Source organism: Buteo buteo, chromosome 16 (assembly GCF_964188355.1).
Source record: "Buteo buteo chromosome 16, bButBut1.hap1.1, whole genome shotgun sequence".
In the NCBI taxonomy this organism is placed as follows: Eukaryota; Metazoa; Chordata; class Aves; order Accipitriformes; family Accipitridae; genus Buteo; species Buteo buteo.
The window spans coordinates 24536147-24556833 of NC_134186.1; the positions used below are offsets into that span (position 1 = coordinate 24536147).

Consider the following 20687-nt stretch of genomic DNA (forward strand, 5'->3'; position numbering starts at 1 on the left):
GTTGAATTTCGAGTGATTTAAGGATTTCTATTTTGATGTTTTGAACGCGTTTTAAAAAAAAACATGTGTTTTGCAGATCACTGGCTCTCTGGTATAGAGACCCAGCATGTTTCATCAACATTTTTTTTCTGTTTACAGTGAACTACTTAGGAAATTTTTAAAAAGAAAGCCGTGAAATATTGCAAAACTCCCTCTGTGTCCCCCCCGATAAAGTTAAAGGAGTTGATTTGGGTAGCTACTGACAACAAAATGAATTTTAGGGGAGTGTTTAGTTGCCATCTGGAATTTTTCATTCATGTTCAAAGTTCAAAGTATTTGAAAAATCATGCCACAGCTCTGAAATCCTGAGGTTGTTTGCAGACAGGAGATTTCAAGAATAAGTATACACTGATTATTTTGATTTTTCTTCTGGTCTCAGGTCTCAGAGCTGTTTGGTTATACACAAGACACGCAGACAAACTTTTCTCAGCAGTCAGGAGAAGTCTTTTTTTTTTTTTTTTTTTTTTTTTTTGGAAGACAGAGGAAGCTGAGATTTAAGCATGCTTGTAATGATGTCAGAGCCATAGGTATGGCGATTGGGGTGTGCATGAGAATACAAGGACTAAAGACCAAGATCTACTTTAATAAACGATAGTAACACAGTTTTCTAAAATCGAGTAGTATCTGCTGCTGCTGTCACCTTCCTGTTCACGAGAAGCCATCCTCTTCTCCCTTCATTTATAAATAAAACCATCTACCTTTGACAAATGGATTTGATAAACATAACTAGCATCCTCTCTATCAGGCAGCATTTTATTAAGTCATTAATTCTGTTGCAAGCAGATTTATGTAGGCATCAAATGCTTTGGGTAATCTCTTTTATGTAGTTAGAAGTAGAGACTAAGATAAAAAAGTAATAACTTTGCTATGTTCTGGCAAGCTGATACTTTAGATGATGCTCTTGTTATTTCCTTCGTTTGCCTCTTTGAAATAATATTTTCCCCTTAGTGTGTCTGGCTTGCTTCACAGTGCCCTGTAACAGCAGAGGTGGATTTTGATATCTTGTAACCTTTGTTTAAAGCACATTGACTATTTTTTAATTATTAACACTTAGAGCATTGTACATAGTATTTCCACTGGATGATTTCATTGTACAGCCTTCTCCAACGTTGCCTTTGCTTAGCTTGGATATGAAACCAAGTCTGAAAGTGAATACTTTGGCTGAAATGATGGCATCTTTTGGCAGCTGTGGATTACCAGGTGTTCTGCATTATTGTCTTTTACCCTTAATAAAATACCTTGTGTCACAACTATTAGCAGATCAACAAAGGTTGGACCACACAGGGTCTGCTGGTCAGGATAGAGGTAAAAAGGTTGAAGAAAAAAAGGAGTGGGGGAAGGGGGAATGAGCTATGTGAAAGCAGCTGTTTTGGCTGCTGTTTCTGCTTTCCTGCTTTGTGTTCTGCAGTGTCTCCTGTATTTATTACTTTCAATATCATGGTGGTTTTCACAATTTACTTTGTGTTAGTGTCTAGCAGTCCAAGTTTGAAACTGGCCACATCTTGAGAGAGAGTGTGGCTGAGGATCCTGTTCCCTTTCTCCCTCCCCCAAAACAGTTTTCTTTCCTGAAAAGTTTGTCCAAATAGCTGACCAAAAAAGATGAAATATTACCAAGATTACGTCTTGGTAATGTCAGCAGGCGTCCTGTCAATTGTCAGCACTGTGAATGTACCGCCTGCTTGCGAGTATCATCTTCACATTTGGGATTCTCATAGAAACTTTTCCCTGCCTTGTGCTAGCATCCAGCTATTTTTACTTAACTGCATAGTTTCTTTAGAAACTGCTGTATAGATTAAAAACACATGGGTACCAGAGCATGGTTCAGCAGAGCAATGCTGAAAGCCAGAGGATCATGTTAATGGTTGGTAAATGCACATTTCAAATGCAGTACCATAAGAAGATTCTTTATCATTCTGGGGTGTGTTTTTTCTGGCATGTTTGCAAAAGTATATCCATGAAGCTGAGTAGTGCATTCTCGTTGTTAAAAATGTGCAATGACTAAAATAACTGTTGCAGACTTCGAAGGTCATGAATATGGGTTAATCAAATGCAAAATGCGTAATTGCTTGCAAAATTTGATGTATCAGTGATTTTTCTTGTTAGATGGTTGTAGAAGTACTGTATTTTGTGACTGAAATTATTATTGCAATTTTTTTCCAGGCGACTGGCTGGCAATGACCTTTCTTTTATCCATCCAAAGGCCTTGTCTGGGTTGAAAGAACTCAAAGTTCTGTAAGTAATCGGGTTTTAGAGCTTCATAGCTAGCTGCATGCTTTCTTAGTGCACGGCCAGCCTGTTTACTGGTAGGCTGGAGGAAATTTTTTTGCCCCCCTCCCCAGTTATAGCTCTCGTACTTTTTTTTTTTTTAACAAAGCCTGCTATAAGTGGTGATGATGAGCAGTGAACTTGACTAAACTCTAATTACTGTGTTTAATTAGAACACTTACTTGCTTCTGAAGTATATCTTGTAGCAGAAGAATCCTAAGAAAAGGAAAAATCTTAAAAAGGACATGTAAAGCTTTTTGTTGTTCTCTGCTTTCTCAGTTTACTCCATCAGGTGCCCCAACATTATCAGGTAGTACTAGTATTTACAGAGATTTAAAATACTGTTGACCTTTCAATTGTCCGCTACCAGTGATAGAAATAATTTCTATAGTTTGATGCTTCTATAGGTGAAAATGACTTACTATTAGAAAAAAAAAACCAAACCTGTACCCAGAATTTGTAGCATTTATGCTGATATAAATATTTCCAATTGCTAGTAGGGTAATAGTTAATTAAACAGATATTTAAAATAAATAGTGGAAAAGGACCTTGAGGTTGTAAAGAAAGAAGCTTAAACAGACAGCATAAGCAGGGTACAGATTAGGAAACTGCCCATCTGCAATACTACTTAATATGATGTTTTGTAAATTGAACGCAGGGTGTCAAAGCTCTTGAAGGTATCTCCGTCAGGATCCTCAACACTGGAGGTGCCTGAAATTCTAGCAGTTCTTGAAAACTTTGGGACTTCAATGTTAATTAACAGTTAACTTACTTGTGCACTCACATTTAATGCCAGTATGTGCCAAAATCTAATAAGATTTTGTAATGCGTGAGATCTCGGTTATTTACATTCTCTGTATAAAAGAACTCATCATGCAATAATATGTTGTCCCAGAAGAGAAGTTCTTAAAAAAAAAAAAACAGTATAACTTAATTCAGCTTGGCTCTAGTTTCATTCTGTGTCTTTTTAATGTAGTGCCCAGAGGTGTTTTGTTGTGAACACACTTTGTAAATTAGATTGCTAATGCATTGTGTATTGATGCGGCTTTAAGAAAAATTAGAGGTTTGTATATTTTGTAGCATGTATAGGATGATTTCACAAGAAAATAATAAAATATCACTCATTGTAGCAAATTTGTACTAGTGTTAAGTTGTTCAACCTCTTCAGTGAGTTCCCAGGGGAATTTCAGCATGTTATGTCAGAGGCTTGTTCTCTGCAAATTAATGCCGCTAATTAATGAGTTCTAAATAAAACTGAAAGAGACCATTTTCTTGTTTCATTGTTGCCTTTGGGTGTCTGGTCTTGATAATTCTACATGCTTTTATGTACACTAGAAATCTGTGAAATCATAACAGGACCATGGGCTCTTCTGTCACCTCTACTGTTGATAAAGATTATTGTCGAATTCTACTTTACTAACACAATGGATTTTTACAGAACCCTACAGAACAATCAGCTGAAGACTGTACCTAATGAGGCCATCAGAGGATTAAGTGGTTTACAGTCCTTGTAAGTTTTCTTACTTTGCTTTTGTTCTTGTATTGTTCTCCAAGTTCTACTTTCAGTCACTTTGTATGCATCTGCTTTATTCTATATAGAGTCTTGAAGTATAATCATGTATGTGTAATAATGTACCTGGACTTTCTGATATTGCAATTTCAACTGGAGCAAAGTTTCCCGAGTTAAGTTCGTAAGGAATTTTGTCATCTTTGGTGGGGTGACCCAAATCCAAACTCTTTCAAAACCCAGACGCAGGTGCAAGATTGCTGTATAAATGCAGTGATGGTGGAGTTAAACATTTATCATCTTTCTTGCATGTCCTAAGGTGTTTAAGCAATTTTAAAATGTTGTGCAAAAATGAATCATGCCCAAGTCTTTTGTATCCGGAGGAGGAAAAGGGGTTTCTGGGAAGGAGTATTGTTTGAAACCTGCATAGTATTGGTTTTACTGGAAGGTGTTGAAATCACACAGACAGTTATGACGACCTCGGCCATTATTGCTAGCTGCTCGTAAGATATTTCATATGTGCTTATGCTATCTCATGGCTTATTATGTTTTTATAAAGCATCTTAATCAGACTTTAATAGTTAGTTGCAGCTCTCTAGGTGGTAGATGATTATCACTGTGGTGACGAGGCGGAGGGGGGAAGGGCTTCACAATTTTTCCTGCTTTCTGCTTAGCCACAGAGAGAGAGGGCAGCTTATGTATTCCCTCTGTGCCAAAATCCAGGTTTCTGGCCTAAGATCCTGTTTCTTTCAGTGTTGCATCAGATTATGGAATAGTTTTGCAAAAAAAAAAAAAAAAAAAATTAAAAAAACAGCTTTGCAAAGTTGCTTTGCAAACTATTGCACAACTTTTGCAAAGGTGCTTTCTGCATTCCCTAAACTTGGATCTTGGCCACTACCTTTTCATAGTTGCTCGGGTATTCCCGCCTTTTCCATCTGAAGAAAGCAGCACGGGCCAAATAAGATTGGGTGCAGGTTATCCCGCTGGGGAGCGGGAGCCTGTGCGGTGCAGGGACGTGCCACCTCTCGGTGCAGCCCCAGACCTGCTTCTGCCGGGCTCTTACCAGCGTGGATCTCCTGCGTGGGCAGCACACTCCTCGTAGAAGGAGAGAGCAGCGAGTTTTGGTGCCGTGAGTTGGCCCGGACTTTTCCAGGTTTTGGGATCCAAGAGTAGGACAGATGCCGGTTTCTATTTGCAGCCATTTTGCCAATTTAATATCCGCTTTTCCCTCTTGTTTTGGTGTGCGTGTGTGTATAGAGGAGAGAATACCTTGGTCTGAGGGCCACAGTCTGCTTTGTGCAAATACTATGCGTTGTAATAAAAATCCTTCAAATTACATGATGTGAATAAGCCTTTGGTAATTATTTAAAAAAACAAAACAATACTCCTTCCTGGCTTCCAGCATTTCTGTGATGCCAAAAAAAGAAACTACTTTACTAAATACTTCTGTTGTCTACAAATCATCCATTTCATTTTCCCACTTTTTTCTCCTTTTCTCTACTTATTTACAGTAATGTTTGTTCTCTAATTACAGTTTAAAATATTAAATCTCCAGTTGCTGGTTTCATGGTAGTTTTATGTGCAAAAGGGAAGGGACAAAATCAAGGGGAAAAAAAAAGAATGTATAAATAAAGCCAGCATCTCTCTCTTTTTATCCATGTATTTTTAATATGATTGGAAGGAAGATGATGTTAGAGCTATTTAAAAAAAGCAGACATTTTAATTGTTGAAAAAAATTATGGAATTATTATGTACTATTGTATAATGTAACCAGTATAATCGCTTGACATAACATCATTGTAATTAAAATATAACAGTAACAATTTGAGGTGAGGTTTCCCTTTCTGGGAGCTTCATTGTTCATAGGCAAATGACAAACTGTGTCAATTTTAGGAAGGTGAAAAAGGAGGAAATTGGGTTAATAAGTGGCAAGCTACTTGTTACTACTTTTTCTGAGGAAAACAAAACTGAGATTTCAGAGTAGCTGTTAGAAATATGGTGGGCAAATGCAGTCTGGAAGTCATCAGTGTCAGAAGCTCAGAAAGGTGGGGCAGTTTTTTTGTTGTTTGATTTTTTTTTTTCTTCCACTGGTGTGGATCAGGCTTTGGGTAGTCCCCCTCTTTGTTCCCGAGAAGGATATCTGTCTGCATTGCAAGATCACCATAATTTGTTAGAATTGGCAGCAGTCTGAGAATAAATAAGTTTTTGAGACAAGCGTAGTGAGAAATGTAAAGCATTTTTCCTAAGCAATTTGTTTACTTCACCAGAATGTATTTCTGTAACTTTAATGAATTTCAGGAAAACTTTCAGCTTCTTGCATCACTCATAAAATTACAGTGTAATTATGCGTATCCCATACTAATGTAGGGAGCACTTTCTGGCAATGGAATGTAGGACTGGTCCTCTGAATTTTGTTGTAGGCATGGAAACATAAGTGTCAGCATGCTGCTTTATTAATTTTTTTTAAAGGGGGGAAAAAAGGGTGTGTGTGTGTGATTTATTTCAAGCCCCCCCCCCCACCCCCCTTCCAGGAATTTGTGTCAAAAATGGATTTAAAGCTCCTGAGCTGCTGTGACCTTCTTCTAGCAGAATATATGTTAGAAAACGTGCTTCTACCTTTTTAATATACAATCTCCATCCAAAACCTGCAAGTTTAAACATCACTTAACTGACTCTGTTTTGGCAGTTTCCCAGTTTGCTCTGAAGTAGGCTTTAGGGGGATTTTTTTCTTGGTGAAGACACAAATTACTTGCTCATAAAACTTCATAGTATATTGATAATCATTTGGTTTGCAGCTCCTGTAGAACTATCCAATTTCTCTCTTAATGTGCTCCAATTTCTAGCTGCGTAGGAAGATGGTTGCCACACTGTATGTATTAACAAGCCCAGTAAACATACCTGGGTGGAAATAAAGGAGATGGTTACAGGAGCTTCATGATCTCTAATGTTTATATTATAGCTGGCGAGTAGCCAGCCTGGTTCAGAATACTAAACGACAGCTCTTTATTTTCTGTTTACGTTGGATATTTTCCCGGCTTTGGCCTACGAAAGAGAGTTAGAATAGAGTCCTTATTTATGGAGGTGAAATTCAGCAAAATGAAAGAGTTTTGCTGAGTGGAAGCTCACTGCCTAGCACCCCAGAAAAGTTTAGCTGGTGGGATGTATCTGGGACCGTGGACTGCACTGCCGAGACAGAAGGCACTACTAGTTGCCCAGCTTGTGCCCGCAGCTTTTGGCAGCAGAAAAAGCTGACAAATAAGGAGCTTCACAAATATAAACAACAGTCTCGATGCATTTCAATAACTGCAAAGCATCAACGGTGTATTTTTGTTATAACAAGGTAATGAAGCGGCATACTTTGTATTTTAAGTCTGGAAATGGTGTCGGTGAGGTTTATGGGCAATCCAAGGGTCATAGGGAGAGCCGGAGGCGGTTAACGCGGTGTGCTGCTCCAGCAGCGCGCGCAGAGCCTGAAAGGACCGGGAAGGCATTTCAGAGGGTCACTTCTTTAAGTGCCTTAGCATATTTGACGGCGATGACTTCTTTTGGTAACACTACTTATTCCAAGCTTTGACCCAGACTGCGGGGATTTGTAAAATGGTTCTGTAAACTACAGCAACTTCTAGGGTTGCTCTAACTCGCCCCAGAAACCCAGCTACACAGAATTTTAAGTCAGAGCACAGAATATTCTAGTACAGTCCTCAGGGTGTAACAAATACTGGAACTACGTTATTTAAACAAAGACTTTCAGATGCTTTGGAAAGGGGAGCTGTCTTGCATTTAAACTCAAAAACCCCTAATTGCTGCTAATTTTAGTGGGTATTTGCCATCAAATCCAGGAATCATTTCTGAAAGCTTGTCAATAGCTGCTAATGTATTGGAGGCGATTTATTGTAATTGTCGTTCAGGAATCACCGAGTTACTGTCCCTGCACGTGTGCAGACATGCCCACATGCAGGGAACATTAGAGCGTTCTGCAGCAATAGTTCAAAGCACTGCAGCTACGCTGTTATGCCAGATTCCCAAATTGTGGGTATTGGGCTTGTGCCAGTGTGGTCCTCGACTGCGATAGCTCCTGCCTTTCTCTTTGTGTGGGTGTTCACCTGAGCTGCAGGGTAAGTGTCTTCATGCATGTGGTCAGCAGTACTTTTCTGCGGTACCCGGTAGCAGTTCTGGCTCCCCAGCCTAGTCTGCTCGCAGTCTCCGCTGCAGGATCGTAACCAGTTCTGCCGTCTGCCTCCCTATCTCCGAAGGCTGGAGCAGGCTTGAGGCAGGATGAGGCAGGAAGCATGAATGTGCTGAACCGGGATGTGATTATATTTTCTGGGAGAGGGAATCAGCTTGGCCCAGGCAGGAAAGACTGGGATCCTGGTGTGGGATTGAAAGAAATGAGAGCAGGATCTTGCTTTGCAGGGTAAAGATGCACGGCGAAAGGGTGGTGACAGAGGATGGAGGCGTGTTTCAGTCAGTCAGGACACATTTAAAATATGTGCTGTAGCACATATCAGCTACAGCCTGGCATTTCTAGCTTTTTCTGATTTTGGGAAGGATTCCTTACATAGATCAAGTTACATCTGTATTTATAAAAAACCAAAACCCAGATCAAATCTAGAAACATTCTGCTGGTACCATAATGAAACAGCACGGCTTTGAGCGGTAGTTCACGCAATTTTAGTAACAAACCATAAGCACGTTGAAAGGTGTCAGAAGGGAAGATCTCTGAATTTGGAGAGGACAATGCAAACAATGTCTTGTATCAAAAAATACAGTTCTGTTCTAATTCTGCTGATTTTTTCTTAGAGTGTTTTATGGCTTCTGTTGATAGTTTTGTGATTCTGGATTACAGAGTTTTGAAGGACAGGGTATCTGTAAGGATGGTCTTGTCTGGGAGGCTGTGGAAGATGTTCATTAACAGCAATGACTAGATGACGTTAAGAAACATTATATGGTCTTATACGTAGTATGCACCTTTAACAGTGGCAGGTGGTTTTTCAACTAATCAAATTTTAATGGGTTGTCTTCAGATGTTTTTTAGTTTCCTGCTTTGCTGTTATTAAAGGGTTAAAGGGGACCAGCCGTCAAGTGAGTCTGTGTTAAGCTATAGGATTAAACTATCACTACCAGAATGGGGAAGGAAGAAATTCACATGCATTTTCTTTTTAACCTGCAAAAACAATACAAACTTAAATATGCTGAATATGCTCTTCTCCCTTGCATTTTTTAGAGTAAAGAATGTATAAGAGCTCTCCTGTGCATGTTTGTTTGTGCTGACAAATCTTTAAATATGCAGCAGTTTAAATATACTGCTTCGTGAACTTTATATACTTGCTGAATGACAAGAGTCTCATTTTTCTATGTTCACCTTTAGGAGCCGTTCTGGTTTTCTTGAAAGTGAGATACGGGTATTTCTTGTGAGCTTTAGGAATCTCTGGGATTTTTGTAGCCATATTTTTCTTTTAACTGTCTGGGCTTGCTTAAGGAATCACTAATGTTTAAATAAAAGTCAGGAAATAATTTAGAAACAGAATGACCAGAAACTTAACCAGGATGGTGGAAGTTACACAGCATGTACATAAAAATTAGCTGAATTCTCTAAGGGCAATGTAGCAAACTTGGTATGATCTCTGACTGGTACCATCTTAAACATTTAAATGGAAGAAATAGATACGCTGGCACATCAGTACTGGTGGCTGAAATATGGCCTGTATCATTAGTTTCTGAGAGCTGCTGTAAATTTGTCTTTGAATAAAGCAAATCCTTGTATTGATGTTCTCAACACATAAGGTACAGAGAGCCGCCGCTTGATACGGTGAGCAAACGTACTGAGTATTTTAAAGTACCTCTGTTAACATGGTGGGTTTATTGCCTTGCATTGTAGCAGAATTTCCTAGGTACCAGGCTTATCAGCACTCAACTTCAAAACCTAAAAATCTACTCCAGTGTTATTTGAATGATTTCTTTGTGGTTTTTGAAGGAGCACTTTTAAAGAGCAAAGTTCTTTAACAATTGCCATTGAACAGAAGTGGTTTAACATGAGTTGGGAGTGATTTTCCTTTTGTTAACATCAACGTTAAACTCCTGCTATTAGTACGAGGCTGTTAAAATTTCCCAGTCGCTGAAGGCTGGAAGGCTGAGTGTGGTCACAGATGAGAGCTAGTGAGGCTGGGATAGCAGCTGCGAATAAATCTGCAACGGTCTCCTCTTTTGAGGCAGATAGTATTAACAAACTGTGTGGTAGTGCATTCGTAATGAATATTATTACTAAGGTGATGTTTATGAGATGTATCTTGCGTGTGCAACACCCAGGCGGGCTTTGTGGCAAGGAGCCTGGCCGGCTCCTTGGGGAGCATCTACGGCGATGGACACCGGCATGCTGTCTGTGGTTTGTCCCAGCAGAGCAAGAGGTGACCATAACATGCCTGGAGAGACTACAGGGTGGGAGCAGAACATAGGGGTTTTTTCCTCCCCCTACTGAGCTTTGTGCCCAGCTCTCCCCCTCGCGTTCCCGATCCCTCCAGACCGGCTGGGATCACGCAGAGCTGCGGATTTCGCAGCCTGGCCGCAGCACGACCCTACCTGCGTGGCCGAGGGATGCTCTGCCCTTGCCTTCCCCTGGTCTGGCGGGCAGGCACCCTCACTGCCTAGAACCTGGCATCGTTTGGAGGATGGGAGAAGAATAAACCAGAGGAGCAGCACTGGAGGGATCGGGCAGCCGGAGGAGACGCGCTAGCGAGGTTCTGGAGGCCTCCCCGGCGCTATCCACAAGGGATGCAGGCTGTAGGGTGCCTGCCCTAAGCAGTGCTGCTGGCCAGCCCAAACTGGGGCCATGAATATCCTTTCCTCCATGGTGACCTGGCCTCTTAGCCTTTTGAACCCTGTAAGTAGGTGCTGTGCCCAGTAACAGTGCTGCTGCGCCCGCTTCATTGGCAAGTACCCGCTTTTGGGCGAGTGTCTGGCACGGGAGCTTCTGCTGTGGTTTGGTGCGGTGCAGGGCTGTTTCTGAGACCAGGGGAGGAGGGAGCTTGGCTGGCTGCCGGGCGATCCCAGGGAAACACTGAGGAGATCTGGTGATTTTTTTCTTAAGCTCCCAATGCTCCAGAAATGAATAAATTTAGTTTTTTCCTGCCTTTTTTCCTGCCCTCCTCCCCACTGTAATATATTAGAAAAGCTGGCTGCCATGCTGTGCCACCTCCCAGGTATCGGCTCTCCATCTACTAGTGTACTCCTGGCAGGCATGGCCTAAGATTTGTAGTGAAAAGCTTTATGAAAATTTGAAATACACTGGAGTCAGAATGGTGGTTTTGTGTGTGTTTATATTACTGTATAAATATAAAAAATTCATATATATGTGTGTTAGACTTTGGAACTTTTATTCATTTGAATCGAGGTAGGAGTTCATATTAGTTTACAGTTTCCTTAAAACTGAGTTAATTGCTTGAAGACCTTTAAGTTGCTATGTTCTTTACCTGTTTTAACAATATGTCAAATACTGATATAAGAGCTGCTGAATATATAGGTTCTGTCATCCTCCTGCTCTTTCTTCTTGTGGAATTGGAGTTTGTGTGAGGAGGGAACCTGACAGGTAATGAAAGTGAAGATGACAGCTCCGCAAGTAGACTCTGAATTTATAGACTAAAATATAAAGGTCTCTCACAAGCCAATGCCTATAGGGAAGCTGGAATTGGAGTAGCTTCTGAAAGATTAAGGAATTTAAGTACATGCTGCAAGCTCTAATTTAAAGAACATAGTCTTATCTTTAACACTTTAATGGAAAAGGACAGTCTTTGAAAAAGTTCAGTCCAAGAGAAGAATATTACTTGTACTTTGCTAGTCATTGGAGCTAGTGAATACTCCCCTATCCCATCCTAAAGAGGTGTGGTCCTCAGTTGTAATATTTTGTGGAAGTTGTCAAATGTTTTAGATTTGCTTGTCAGTTGTTTCACAAGGTACTCCACTACGTGCATTTTACACTAAATAGAAGCATTTCAGCTGTGTTTTGTTTATTGAACATAATGTGGATAAGCTTTGACTGTTTGGAAGTGAAAAAAAAGAAAAAAATAACTGTGGCACATAAGGCTTACACTAAGAGGCATGAAGGAACACAAAAAAGGTAGCTGAGACAGAAATGGCCGAATTAGTTAAAAATAAGTCTTGAGGTATGACAATTAGTAACAGAAATCCACCACCAATAAATATTTTTTGTGTAATCATAGTAATACCCACTTTGGTTCTTTTGATGCTGTGCTTGTCGCTATAACGTTTGTAAATCACAGGTTTTCCCTTTAAAACTGTATATGAAGGTCAATGAAAACTCTGGGCAAACCATCCGTTTTCAACTATTTTATTGATATATCTGTTGGCCTCTGGGAAAACCTTGGGCTAGCACAGTGATCTTCAGACGCAGGGATCGGGAAGTCGCTATGTAAATGGAGAGTGGGAGACACGCAAATAATCACAGCAGGATGCCCTGTCTTTCTTCTTGACTTTGGCTTTATGATTTAGCATCGCTAATTACTTTTCAGCCCTATTCAGACATCGCATTTGTTAATATGGTGCCAAAAGTTTGTAAAGAAGTGACAGAAGAGCCAGAAAAACGCCCTCTTTCACCTTCCAAACCTCCCTGCTCAGTGACAACGGCGGGTGGTGTTCTCCTTTCCCCTCCTCGGTTTTATTGCCATGGGCAGGAGAGGTTGAACACAACAGACTGGATGGCTGTGGAGAGCCATCAGTTTAAGATGTTGAGTTACTTTGGTACTTGATCCACCTGCGCTGGGGGACAGAGGTTTTGGCCAAGCAAGCTAGGGATGAAGCGTCCGTCATCTTCTCCATGACCCTCTTGGTTCTCCCTGGCTGCGAGTTCGACTGCCTCGTTACATGTGTCCATCCCTCCTCTGGTCGTCATCTGCTTTAACGGTGGGAGTGGAGGAGCAGGGCTTGGGGCTTCATTGCGTGTTTTTGTTTTCTGAAGTCTGCTAGAGTAAATGGAATTTAGCAAGGAGCACAGTGAAAGTACAAACAAGGCGTAGACAAGTAGTCACAAGGACTGAGGCCTGCCTCTCGAGTCTCTCTCAAAAAAAAAAAAAAAAAGAAAAAAAAAAAGAAGGGGGGGTCAGGGAGAAATTAGTTGGAGAAGACTCGGATATGTTTATTCCACTGGAAAATAATTCTTTTGATCTTCAGGGAGGTGTGTGAATTTAGGAGAGAGAAGAAAGACAGGTAATTTCTAGTTTTGTTTTTTTTTCTGAAGCAGAGCCGCAGGCTTTTTTCCTCTTCCCCCCCCCCCCCCTCCATTTTTTTCTTTATTATTATCAGACATTTAATTTCTCTGAAATGTTCCAGTCTCAGTGCAGCCTAAAAGCATTCAAACAGAATAGTGTACACACCTGTTCAGACCATGGGGCAAATGATAAGGGGATGCCAGTTATATGAACCATAGGAATTAGCTCTTTGATGTATAGCTTTAGAGCTAATGGCACCTCACTCTTCCAAGGAGAGAGCCTTTGACTGCAGACAGTTTTGTAAGTTCCCACTTGTATTGGTGTATTTGTTGCTTAATTTGATGTATTTCTTGACTTTATTACATGGAAATTCAGCTGCTGACTTTTTTTCCTAATAATTTGAAATATGTAAACCATTGTACATCACAACAACAAAACTCTTTTACGGAAATAGATTAAGTGCATTAATTCTTGATCAAGCTTGTCTTCTCCCTTTGAATTCAGCACGTCCTTTGAGTGTTGAGGTCCAGAAGCACTTTTGCTGCTACTGAAGCTGTCATGACTGTGCCCAGGGACAAATGCAGCACAGTCACTTGGTCCACGCTGCCAGCCCAGAGAGGGACGGGATGAATGGCTGGAGGCAATAACTTCTTAAACTAACCCAGCTGGACTTTCAAGAGCATGTCTGATCATGGCTTTAGAAACACAGTGCATGCTTAATGTAACTCAAAACCTGTGCTGATTTGTGTCGTAATGAACATCGATGCTAATGGAGGAGGGTATACGTGTTTTGTCTCCCCGGACAGCAGCATACACACCGTGGCTGGTACACCAGTCACTTCAAAGCGGTTATGCAAGGTGTTTTCTTCCATGCTTGCTGCAAAGTCACCACGGTTCAGCTGAGCGCTGATCTAGAGAAGACAGCCTCTAGGTCAGAGGACAGTCAAACACTGCCTGTTGCTCTCAGCCCTACGCTGGCTCGGATCAGTTACAATCTCATTTTTTTTCATCTCGTGGGCTATCACTGCTGACCTTTCCTCTCATCCCCATATGAAGAATAGTGCTTTCTTAATGTTTGCTTCCTCCTGGCTCATCCCTTGCCGGTGCCCATTCCTGGGGCTTCCATCTGTGTAAATCCAAGCTTAAGCTTTTAGTCTGGGTGATCTTCTGCTTTTGTCGCTGACACACCTGGTTACATGGCAGAGTGTGGACAAACCTGAACCAGTCCCCATCTGTGTCTTTTGCCTGCCCTGGTTGCCGTTGATGCTATCCAAGTAACTACACTGCTAGTGTAGGAAAATGAAAAAAACAACTTGGTTCAGAGTGCATTGCATGAGGAAAAAGCGCATGTCATTTTGCACAAGAGTTTCTGTTGTCACTGCCAAAGCCATCAGACAAGGAGTTGCAGTGTCAGGTTTGTCAGTTGTCATGGATCAGGATTCTGGCCGAGACTCTGACAGTAACACCTGCACGTCCCGTTGTGAGGGCTTCACATCTGGAGCTGAGGATGTGCATTTTAGCCTCCTAGGTTTCCAGGTGTGGAGTGTTGGGTGGGTTTTTTGTTTTTTGGGTTTTTTTTTTGATGCTTTGAAACCTGAAGAAGCAGTGAAACCCTATAGTGTAGGTGAGCTGATGACTGCAGCAGAACTAATTGTCGCACATGGTTTGACTTCCTGTATGAAAGGCAGTTAAGTCACTTTCCACGTGTGTTACTGCTACTAATGTTTGCAGTCAGAGTTCATTTGGGGAAAAAAGTGTGATGGCAAATCCAGTAATGTGTGTACAAGAGTCAACAGTGCAAATGTGCTGTTTTGCTTTTTGTTGTGGAGCATGTTAAAAAGGGTCGGGTGCAAGAGTGAAAGAAATTTCTCAGTTTTGGTTGATGATATAATGTTTTATTTCTCAGGATAATTCATAACTCTGACTTTGTTCAAGAACTGCTTTTAATAATCTTGTTCTCTAAAGTAGTCGCTGAAGGTGTACAGCAGTACCACAAAACAAAGCATATAACAGTATATGATGCTATCGACAATGTAGCTGTAGGGATAATCAGTTCAAATGAGTAAATGCCTCTGCAATCTTTGATACACTATCAAGCTACCATTTTGAAGACTTGTTCCAGTATTAGCAGCTGGGGGTTTTGTGGGGGCGAGATGTCTATTGAGTTACCAATTCAATTTGTTAAGCTGATTATAAGCATATGAATTTGTTAAGATGTTTTATTAAAAATGTCTGAGAAGTTTTTTATGAAGCTTTCTTTTATGGGCTCTTCATTTGCCTTATGGGGTGTTCATGCATCATTCAGTAAACCTTTGAACTTTCCAATATTAAATTATTTCAGTAAAGCACATTTAATCTTCAAAAAAATATTCAGGAGTAATAGGACTTTAATTGCTTTTTTTTACTTATCTGTAGTTTGTGAGTTCACTATGTGAATTCTTTGTGTTTTAATGTAGGCGTTTAGATGCTAACCATATTACTGCCATACCAGAAGACAGTTTTGAGGGTCTGGTGCAGTTGCGTCACCTTTGGTTGGATGACAACAGTTTGACAGAAGTTCCCATCTATCCGCTCAGCAATCTCCCCTCTCTGCAGGCATTAACGCTGGCTCTCAACAAAATAACACACATTCCTGACTACGCATTTACAAACCTTTCAAGTCTTGTTGTTCTGTGAGTATTTGTAAATGTATTTTGTAGGTCACTTTGATTCTCTCCTCAGTTACAATTTTGATTAATCTAGGATGGCACTGAAAATGGTTTTTTGCTATGTTTTAGCTCAGTTGTCTAGTAACAATGTATACCACCAACACGAGATGACACCATGTATACTAGACAATCTGCTGAAGGTTTGCTAAAGGCTTTCTCCTAAACAGAAAGTCAAATGGGCTATGGGTAGTGAGATTGATGTATATATTTTCCTGACATCTCATTTTAGTAATGAATATTTCAAACCAGTGGTTGTCAGAGAAAGCTTTCAGAGATATTAAAAGAAGAAAATATTATCTGCCACAGACCTGTTTCTGTGTAGTCTTAAATATCTCCAAGGATGAATATGAAAAATTAGTTTGATTTATATGTTTAAATCATATTTTTATCATGCTTCTGGAGAGTGAGTAAAGGTTTAAAATAGGTTGTCTTGACTGCAGGCAATCTATTCTGTTCCCATATGAGGATGAAATATTTCTGTCTGGAAGTAAAAGACATTCTTCTGCATAATCCACCCCATGCAATGTTTTTTCTAAACCATTTAGCTGTCTTGATTTCATAGAAATATCTGCTAATTTGTTAACTTATATGAAATCATTCACTTGTTTTCATGCTTGTTTTGTTTTTGCTTTGTAGGCATCTTCATAATAATAAAATAAAAACTATAGGAAAACACTGTTTTGATGGATTAGACAACCTTGAAACCTTGTAAGTATGTTTCTTAAAGTAATTTGTAATTCTGTGTTTGTCTCATTCCCAGCTTAATCAAGGTTACCTTACTGGTATGGTGAAGATTTTGCAAATAAGGCATGTGTGCACCACGCAACACATACCACCAACATTTAGGTCCAGCTCAGGTTTTGGAACTGAAGGCTAGTATCAGTGCAGTGCTCCACCAAAACTAATTAACTATGCTGAGAAGCAGGTAAATATTAGCCTGGGTGAAATGTCACCCAGGCCATGATGTGGCTCTAATGTTCCTAGCCCTGACCTAGCTGGTATATCTTTGCATAGCACTCCACTGAGTCAGGTGGATATATCAGAAGTGTTTGAGTGGCCCTGTGGGTGGTAAGGGACAAATATTTGTTTCTCAGATTTAGTGTAGGATTAAACATATTTGAGATACGCTGCCAAAACTGTTGTGTGATGACAGGAGGTTTCTCAGAGGGCCGCAGCGGGCTGTTCACCACTGCTCCTCCATTACTGGATGGGCACCAGTCCCTGCAGCTCCTGAACTGATCCTGTGCAGGCGGGTAGAAGACAGCCCAGCTGCTGGTTCCCAGGCTCTCGTACAAGAGATTTACCTGAGTTCACTTAAAATACTGGCAAATACTAAGATTATGGACTGGTTTATCTGAAGCAGTGAGCCTTATGTTCCTTCGGACAGAAACAAGGAATGGGGGCGGGAAGCATCACCTTCCCCTCGCCCCGCGTCTGCTGTCCCCGCTGACAATTCATACTCCCCCCAGAACTGGGAGTCTGTAGTGGCCAGATCCTAGCTCCGCAGTACTCCTCAACCTCCAGAGTGCCTCCTTGGCGAAGAATGGTTTTCAGCCACTTGGGTCACAATCTCCATTTCCCTTCAGCTCGCTCAGTGAATGTCTAATAAGTGGTATCTCCTTCAGTAGTGCATTTCGTTATGCTTAGGAGAATGCTAAATAAATAAAAAAAATGGAGGGCAAGGGCAAGCCAGTGACAACTTCTGTTAACATGAGGAGTTGGAGGAGTCCAGGAATGCTGCTTACTCCAGATCTTGTCATTCTCTTAGAGTCTATATAGAGTCATAGAATGGTTTGTGTTGGAAGGGACCTTAAAGATCATCTGGTTCCAACCCCCGTGCCATGGGCAGGGACACTTTCCACTAGACCAGGTTGCTCAAAGCCCCATCCAGCCTGGCCTTGAACACTTCCAGGGATGGGGCATCCACAACCTCTGTGGGCAGCCTGTTCCAGTGCCTCACCACCCTCAGTGAAGAACTTTTTCCTTACATCTAATCTAAATCTACCCTCTTTCAGTTTAAAGCCATTACCCCATGTCCTTTCACTACAGGCCCTTGTAAAAAGTCCCTCTCCGGCTTTCTTGTAGGCCCCCTCTAGGTACTGGCAGGCTGCTGTAAGGTCTCCCCGGAGCCTTCCCTTTTCCAGGCTGAACAACCCCAACTCTCTCAGCCTGTCTTCATAGGAGAGGTGCTCCAGCCCCCGATCATCTTCACGGCCCTCCTCTGGACTCACTCCAACAGGTCCATGTCCTTCTTATGTTGGGGGCCCCAGAGTGAATGCAGTACTCCAGGTGGGGTCTCACGAGAGCAGAGGGAGAGAATCAACTCCCTCGACCTGCTGGTCACGCTTCTTCAGATGCAGCCCAGGATACAGTTGGCTTTCTGGACTGCAAACACACCTTGTCAGGTCATGCTGAGCTTCTTGTCAACCAGCACCCCCAAGTCCTTCTCCTTCGGGCTGCTCTCAATCCATTCTTTGCCCAGCCTGTATTTGTGCTTGGGATTGCCGTGACCTATGTGCAGGACCTTGCACTTGGCCTTGTTGAACTTCATGAGGTTCACATGGGCCTGCCTTTCAAGCCTGTCAAGGTCCCTCTGGATGTCATCCCTTCCCTCCAGCGTGTCGACCGCACCACACAGCTTGGTGTCATCAGCAAACTTGCTGAGGGTGCACTCAATCTCACTGTCCATGTAGCCAACGAAGATGTTAAACAGCGCTGGTCCCAATACCAACCCCTGAGGAACGCTGCTCGTCACTGGTCTCCACTTGGACATCGAGCCATTGACTGCAACTCTGTGAGTGCAACCATCCAGCCAATTCCTTATCCACCAAGTGGTCCATCAGTCAAATCCATGTCTCTCCAATTTAGAGACAAGGATGTCATGCAGGACAGCGTCAAATGCTTTGCACAAGTCCAGGTAGATGACATTAGTCGCTCTTCCCTTATCCACCAGTGCTGTAAGCCTGTCACAGAAGGCCACCAAATTTGTGAGGCACAGTTGGCCCTCAGTGAAGCCATGTTGGCTGTCACCGATCAGCTCCTTATTTTCCATGTGCCTTAGCATAGTTTGCAGGAGGATCTGCTCCATGATCTTGCTGGGCACAGAGGTGAGACTGACTGGCCTGTAGTTCCCTGGCTCTTCCTTTTTTTTCTTTTTAAAAATGGGGGTTATGTTTCCCGTTTTCCAGTCAGTGGGAACTTCCCTGGACTGCCATGACTTCGCAAATAGGACGGATAATGGCTTAGCCATCCCTCTGCTAGTTCCCTCAGGACCTGCAGATGCACCTCATCAGGTCCCATGGGCTTGTGTACCTTCAGGTTCCTTAGATGGTCTCAAACCTGATTTTCTCCTACAGTGGACAGTTCTTCATTGTCCCAGTCTCTGCCTTTGCCTTCTGCAACTTGGGCAGTGTGGCTGGAGCACTTGCTGGTGAAGACTGAGGCAAAAAAGTTGTTGAGTACCTCAGCCTTCTCCATGTCCCCAGTAAACAGGTCTCCTGTTTGCTTCTAGAGAGGGCCCACGTTTTCCCTAGTCTTGCTTTTATCAACGACGTACCTATAGAAGCTTTTCTTGTTGCCCTTGACGTTCCTGGCCAGATTTAATTCTAGCAGGGCTTTAGCTTTCCTAACCTGATCCCTGGCTGCTCAGACAATTTCTCTGTATTCCTCTCAGGCTACCTGTCCTTGCTTCCACCCTCTGCAGGCTTCCTTTTTGTGTTTGAGTTTGCCCAGTAGCTCCTTGTTCATCCATGCAGGCCTCCTGGCGTTTTTGCGTGACTTCCTCTTTGTTGGGATGCCTGGCTCCTGAGCTTGGAAGAGCTGATCCTTGAATATTGACCAGCTTGCTTGGGCCCCTCTTCCCTCCAGGGCTGTATCCCACGGTACTCTACCAAGCAGATCCCTGAAGAGGCCAAAGTCTGCTCTCCTGAAGGCCATGGTAGGGAGCTGGCTGTGCACCCTCCTCGCCGCCCTCAGGGTCTTGAACTCCACCATTTCACGGTCACTGCAGCCAAGGCTGCCCTTGAGCTTCACATTCCCCACCAGCCCCTCCTCGTCGGTGAGAACAAGGTCCAGCGTAGCACCTCTCCTCGTTGGCTCCTCCATTGCTTGGAGAAGGAAATTGTCATCAATGCATTCCAGGAACCTCCTGGATTGCTTAAGCCCTGCTGTGTTGTCCCTCCAACATATGTTGGGGTGTCTCAAGTCCCCCATGAGGACCAGGGCTTGTGAACATGAGGCTGGTCGTCTTCGTCTGTAGAGGACCTCATCCGCTCGGTCTTCCTGGTCGTGTGGCCTGTAGCAGACCCCCACTGTAATGTCGCCTCTGTCTGCCCTCCTTTTAATCCTGACCCATAAGCTCTTGGTCGGCTCCTCATCCATCAGTTAAGAACCTCAGTGAAGTAATAATTAGATGCTATGTAAATATACACAGCTGATGTAAGGCTCTCAAAATGTTTTTCCTACTCATAAGGAGTCCTTTTTGCAGAAAAATGACTGTGGCAGGTCCTGATATTACTGCTAGAATGATGAGAAGTTAACTGAGATTTCAACTGATCCCTATCACCGATGTGCACTGATTCAGTGTGATGAGATTTTTTCCTCTGCTTCTGTTCAGTATTTATAATTGGTTTTGCTACAAGGTCTGCTATTACCTAATGGCTTATTTACTGTTTGTTTTATAAAACCTGAAAAAAAAGGTTTCTTAGTAAGCTAATAAAGAGTAGTTGTTTGTATCTACTGTTTTGTTTTTGTTTTTTTTTTTAACTTTGAAATCGTAGTTCATTTCCATGTAAATTCTGTTGAAGGAAAGTCTGTGAGGTGTTGAAAAATACTGAGCTTCACTGTAAGGAAATGTCATTTGACTTAATATGAATAATCCTCTGGATAATATTAAATATCTTGCCTAAGTTATTAGCTGGTTATAAAGCATGTAAAACTTCAGAAGACTAA

General features: G+C 42.0%; 1 protein-coding gene across 3 annotated transcripts in view; it reads left to right on the forward strand.

Moving 5' to 3' along the window:
* LGR4 (leucine rich repeat containing G protein-coupled receptor 4) overlaps positions 1-20687 on the forward strand; it is an 85508-nt gene that overhangs the window by 48791 nt on the left and 16030 nt on the right. For all 3 annotated transcript variants that reach the window (XM_075048212.1, XM_075048213.1, XM_075048214.1), the window contains 4 exons: positions 2200-2271; positions 3743-3814; positions 15486-15701; positions 16374-16445. In XM_075048212.1, coding sequence (XP_074904313.1) covers positions 2200-2271; positions 3743-3814; positions 15486-15701; positions 16374-16445 — 432 coding nt within the window. The remainder of the gene's footprint in view (positions 1-2199; positions 2272-3742; positions 3815-15485; positions 15702-16373; positions 16446-20687) is intronic.